Source organism: Oncorhynchus nerka, linkage group LG22 (assembly GCF_034236695.1).
Source record: "Oncorhynchus nerka isolate Pitt River linkage group LG22, Oner_Uvic_2.0, whole genome shotgun sequence".
Taxonomy (NCBI): Eukaryota; Metazoa; Chordata; class Actinopteri; order Salmoniformes; family Salmonidae; genus Oncorhynchus; species Oncorhynchus nerka.
In genome coordinates, this window is record NC_088417.1 from 90,094,054 (window position 1) to 90,099,982 (window position 5,929).

General features: G+C 40.4%; 1 protein-coding gene across 2 annotated transcripts; it reads left to right on the plus strand.

Moving 5' to 3' along the window:
* Nucleotides 1-477: 477 nt before the first annotated feature.
* paqr3b (progestin and adipoQ receptor family member IIIb) lies at nucleotides 478-5,167 on the plus strand. 2 transcript variants are annotated; one of them, XM_029628528.2, is made up of 7 exons: nucleotides 478-692; nucleotides 1,047-1,278; nucleotides 1,489-1,651; nucleotides 1,834-1,989; nucleotides 2,245-2,442; nucleotides 2,569-2,659; nucleotides 3,339-5,167. In XM_029628528.2, exons 2-7 carry the CDS (start codon nucleotides 1,088-1,090, stop codon nucleotides 3,482-3,484), a joined length of 945 nt encoding a protein of 314 aa, XP_029484388.1. In that variant the 5' UTR covers nucleotides 478-692; nucleotides 1,047-1,087; the 3' UTR covers nucleotides 3,485-5,167. The 2 variants fall into 2 exon arrangements, with proteins under 2 accessions (XP_029484388.1, XP_029484389.1); XM_029628529.2 differs by lacking the exon at nucleotides 1,047-1,278.
* The last annotated feature ends 762 nt before the right edge of the window (nucleotides 5,168-5,929 follow it).

Sequence of the window (5,929 nt, forward strand, 5' to 3'; positions counted from 1 at the left end):
AGGCAAGTCAGTTAAGAACAAATTCTTATTTTAAATGATGCCTAGGAACAGTGGGTTAACTGCCTTGTTCAGGGGTAGGACTACAGATTTGTTTTTACCTTGTCAGCTCGGGATTCGACCTTGCAACCGTTCGGTTACTAGTCAAAGGCAAAAAGTGGCAACTTTGAAGAATCTCAAATGTTTAACACATTTTTGGTTACTACATGATTCCATATGTGTTATTTCATAGTTTTGATGTATTAACTATTATTCTACGATGTAGAAAATAGTCAAATAAAGAAAAACTCTTGAATGAGTAGGTGTGTCCAAACTTTTGACTGGTACTGTAGGTCATTTCCATCATGTCCAGATGATCATATCCAGATGGGCAATAAAAATACATTTCATTTCTGGACACAGACTTCTTCAACTGCGGTTCATGAAATCGTATTTTATTCAAGTAGTTTATAAAGTACAGGGGGGGGGTCCATGGGCACGTCTGTCGCAGGGCTATTGTGTAACTTCAGAACGACGATTTTTGGTTTCGTTGATGGACTAGCTAGCATGAGCTGCTGGGCTAGCCAGCTGCTTAGCATAGTGTAGTGTGTCATTGATTTAACTATAGTCAATTAATTAAAAGCTTGCTAGATCACAAAGTAAGGTGTATTGTAGCTAAATGACACCACGTAGACATCGATAGCATGCAACAAAAGGTAATTTTATATCTGCTAGCCAGCATGAAAGCTATAACGTTAGCTAGTTCGCTAGCTAGCATGCCCGGCTAAATTTTCAGTTGAACTTCATGTTATGAGAGGAATGCATATATTTCGATCAATCGCTTAGCTCTGATTTATTCCTAGAAACTAACTTAGCTATTGCCAAAAGCATGTTGACTTTCTGATTTTATTAGTCATATCCTCAGATCCTCTGTTAAATCTGCTATCAGCAGAATAGTACCTTGTTGTTGAACTACAAAAGCGCTCCATCTTTGTCAAATTTAGATTGCAATGAAACCGTAGTGCCACGCTATAACATTACCCTGGTGTGTGCCCCTTTCATATTTTCAGCCTTAAAACGGTGCCAGAACTCTGAAATCTGATGGTCCAAAATGCCTCAAAAACTTAAGTTACACAAGAGTAGTCACTACATTGAGCTGGGGAGTTACCAGTACTGGCCAGTTCTGGTGCCTCGGGGAATCCGCTTGTACACATTTGAACAGATCCCGTTATTCTTGAAAGAAAACCCATACATTACAGATGGATACAGAGCACACTTGACATCAAAACTATGTTTAAAAAGGTATGTAAAATCAAGAGAATAAGCCTAGTTGTAGCTTCAGTTGTAGTAATATATAGATAGTTGTTGTGTAGCCTGGTCCCGGATCTATACTGTCTTGCTAACTCATATGGTCCTCGTCACACCAAACAAAATTACCATAGCAGTTGGCAAAACAGCACAAACAGATCTGGAACCAGGCTAGTTGTTGTGTATTGTTTTCCACCCCTCTAGCATCTTTGTGCTGTCCAATGAAACAGTCAACATATGGACTCATCTGTTGGGCTTCCTCCTGTTCTTCCTACTGGGGGTGAATGACATGTCTACAGTCCTGCCGGCTTCAGGTGCCAACAGAGAAGACTATGTCATCTACTGCATAGGACTTTTCTGCTTTCAGGTGTGTGTGTGTGTGTTTGTGTGTGTGGGTGGGTGGGTGCATGTGACAGAGGTCACAGCGATCTGTCTTATGTCCATGAAAATCTTCATCTACTTTGCTTTTGTGCCTACACACCTGTAATGTTCCATTCTGCAGCTCTGCATTTAGTACTGTTGTAGTATTGCTACCTGTTGTTTTTCTAGGTGTGTATGCTGTGTTCAGTGGGGTATCACCTCTTTTCCTGCCACCGCTCAGAGAAGACGTGTCACCGCTGGTTGGCGCTGGACTATGCTGGAATCTCTGTGGGAATCCTGGGCTGTTACATTCCAGGGGTCTTCTATGCCTTCTACTGCAACATTGTATGTTGGACAATATAATAGCCATTTCAGCCCATTGTTTTTATTTCACCCATACTGGTATATATATATTTTTTTTTTCGCCCATAAAATATATAAATATATAGCCTTGTGAAACCAGACTGATCTGTCTGGTTTAACAAGGCTAATAAAGATAACATGTTAAACTTACTGTGAAGATATGCCGACATAAACGGTCTCTGAAATGTAATCCCTTCTCCTGCTCTTTTCTTTATTCTTGTTTTCCAACTCCCCCAGTTCTGGAGACAGGTGTACTTGGTGATTGTTCTAGCGTTGATATTGGCCATATTCTCGGCTCAGATCCACCCTCACTACCACTCTAAGGAGTGGCAACACCTGCGGACCGTCATCTTCTGCTCTGTGGCTGGCTACGGGGTCATCCCAGCTGTCCACTGGGTCTGGCTCAATGGAGGCTTCAGCTCCGCTGTCGTCCAGGTGAAACTGCAGAATTGTTATACAATTATTACAAAGATGAAATGCATACGAAGATTTATAAATACAAATATTACAATGCCAGAAAATATTCTGCACAGGAGTGAAGTATTTCTTACCGTATTGCAGTTGTTCCTCCCTCGTGTGATTGTGATGTATTTGATAGCTGGAGCTGCGTTCCTCTTTTACATCTCTAAAATCCCAGAACGCTGCTTCCCAGGTGAGCCTTCATGCTTGACACATCTATTCCACAATATTACAAATTACCTTGTATAGCAAATAACCACTCATGTGATTAAGATGAGTAATTGTGCACCTTGCTTTCCCAGGTGAGCTTCATGCTTTTGACCCATTTATAAGACATGTATAACATAATACTCTTTCCATTTGTTACTGTACACTGAGTGTACAAGATATTAGCAACACCTGCTCTTTCCATGACAGAGTGACCAGGTGAAAGCTGTGATCCCTTGAATGGGGTATGGTAGTAGGTGTCAGGTGCACCGGTTTGAGTGTATCAAGAACTGCAAAGCTGCTGGGTTTTTCACGCTCAACAGTTTCCCGTTTGTATCAAGAACGGTCCACCACCCAAAGGACATCCAGCTAACTTGACACAACTACGGGAAACATTGGAGTCAACATGGGCCAGCATCACTGTGGAACGCTTTCGACACCTTGTAGAATCCATGCTGTTCTGAATGCAGAATGGGGTGAAACACAATATTAGGGTGTTCCTAATGTTTTGCACAATGTATATTTCAGTCACCTTTTTTTTGCAACTTTTGATTGGCCAAATAGCCTCTGTCTTCCATTTCCTTATTCCAAGCTCAAAAAACTTTGAACACTTCATATTTGAAGTGACCTTTTGATGACCTTGTGATGCCCTTTGACCTCCACAGGTCAGCTGAACTATCTGGGTGCCAGCCACCAGGTGTGGCATGTCCTGGTAGTGTTTATGTTCTACTGGTGGCACCAGACTGCTGTGTATATAATGAACTTCAGACACAACCAGCCATGCCCTCCTCTCTACATCAATAGTGGCTAGCTGGAGCCACACAGACTAGCATCCAGCCACCAAGCAACCACAGCCTGTACTGTAGCCACTCAATGCAATCAAACCAGACTACAGACCTCCTATATAAGCCTATTCTACAGATGCCCAGTCAAGACCCATATCCAAGAATACCCATGACAGTACTGTTAAACCTTGTAGAAAGCTTGAAACCATCTCTGGTTTTAAGGTTTGCTATTGGTGGTATGCAATCGTATCTGCTTTCTGCTGAGACTTCTGTAAGGCCAGGTTATAAGAGATGGAAAGACAGGTCAATCATAGCCTGGTCGCAGGTCTGGGAAGCAAGATGGCACAAACAGATCTAGGACCAGGCAGGGTAAGTCACTAGACACACTGTACACAATACATATACCACTACAGCTGAACATTTTCTGTGCTTCTCCAATGATCTTTTCATATTCAAGATTTTTTTAACCTGATTTGTATCTATTAATTTGCATGTAAGCTACTGTTTGAATGTTACATACTGTGAAATGCTTCTCTGCTGCCTTGAGCAAATGGGACCTTCCAGAGGGTTATGTGCAATCTACCTACCTACTATCCTATGGAAATGGAACAACAACAAAAAAAGTTATTTTTGCTTGAGTAGTTTTATCTGTATTCATTAATACTTGAATTGTTTGTGTGTTGTATTATTGCCTCTGGCACAAACTTCATTGGGTTCTATGGTGGGGTTGAGTAGTTATCTTACTGTTTTTCATTAATGGTGGGGTTGAGTAGATATCTTACTGTATTTCATTAATGGTGGGGTTGAGTAGTTATCTTACTGTATTTCATTAATGGTGGGGCTGAGTAGTTATCTTACTGTATTTCATTAATGGTGGGGCTGAGTAGTTATCTTACTGTATTTCATTAATGGTGGGTTACTTTTAGTATTAGTGGTCAACTGACCTCCTTCCTCTCACAATCCACTTGAATCTAAGGGCTGATTCAAGAACTGTTTAGAGAAATGTAACCAACTAAACATAAACCCAATAAAATAGATTGGGATTAAATTCCCCTCGCTTTAATTTGTTAGTGTCCCTGTGTCACTCACGGGTGTGAACAACTGCATAAGAACAAAAGTCCTAATGGCCAGTATTATCGATTGTATATTATACACCACAATAGTGTAGTACACTTGAATTCAGGTTAGGTCAAATTACTACCCAGTCTCTCTCTATGCAACAATATACTGTACATCTTCTGCCATTTTAAAGCAGTTCCCAGTCATTTAATTAAAGGAAATGTATCCAGCAATGCAATGACATTTTGGTCACACATTTTTAGATTGTCTCCAGCTGACATACTTAGCCTCTAGTCAGATAAGGATGCTCTGACAGAGTCGTGTGTATAGGTGGCAGGGAAGTCGTGACATGCTCAGAACATATCACAGCCTGTAATGACTGGAAATGTAGCAGACTGTTTGCCTTGTAAATTCACTTTTGTTTTTAAGTATGACTTTCATTATTTACTGTGTAATTACTGTATTATTTTACCTGTCTGTCTTGTTTGTTACGTTGTTCAACATTTGTTTTTAATTTATTTTGGCATGGTTGATGGACCTTTAGTCAGTGCCAGTATTAAAAAGTAAAGGGGCACATTATTTTAATTATCTGTTATATGACATGTTTCTCTTTGATTACGATCGATAAATAAAGAATGCCTCAAGAAATATCACTGTTGAAGTTATGTAATGAGAATATTAAATTCATTTGCAATGACATTTACTTTTACTTGTAGCTACAGTTTTCAGAAAGTGCCCTCGTCCTCAAAATTGACTATATCATCATCTTCTCCTTGCAATCAAACGTCTTCCAGAACATAGGCTAATTTTGGCATATGAGGATTATATTTTCTCTAAACTCATTCTATAATATAACCTCCCAGCGTAAATTGAGGGATTATAATCTACAGCCATTGTTCTTTTCTTGCAGCCACTAATTAGAATTTTGTAAGGGTTTGAGTTGTCAGATACTCCCAACCTGGATTTCAAATCTCCAGATTACAGCCTTGCTGTCACGACTTCTGCCGGAGTCCTGCCCCTCCTTGTTCGAGCGGCGTTCGGTGGTCGACGTCACCAGCCTTCTAGCCATCACCAATCCATTTTTCATTTTCCATTTGTTTTGTCTTTGTTTTTTACACACCTGGTTTAAATTCCCCCATTTACATGTTCATTATTTAACCCTCTGGTTTCCCCCATGTTTGTGTGTGTGTTTGTTTTATTGTAAGGCTGTATCTGACAGCTGGTATATTTGTTGCTGGGTTTTGTTATTTACAGCCGTTTATTTCGTGGTACCGGTATTTTTCCAGCACCATAGTATTGTGTTTATACTGGTGTTTTCTTGAATTAAATACCTTGTCCACGCAACTCAGCTCTCCTGCGCCTGACTCCTTTCACCAGTTACCCACAGCCTTGACAGAAACACGCACCCCTTC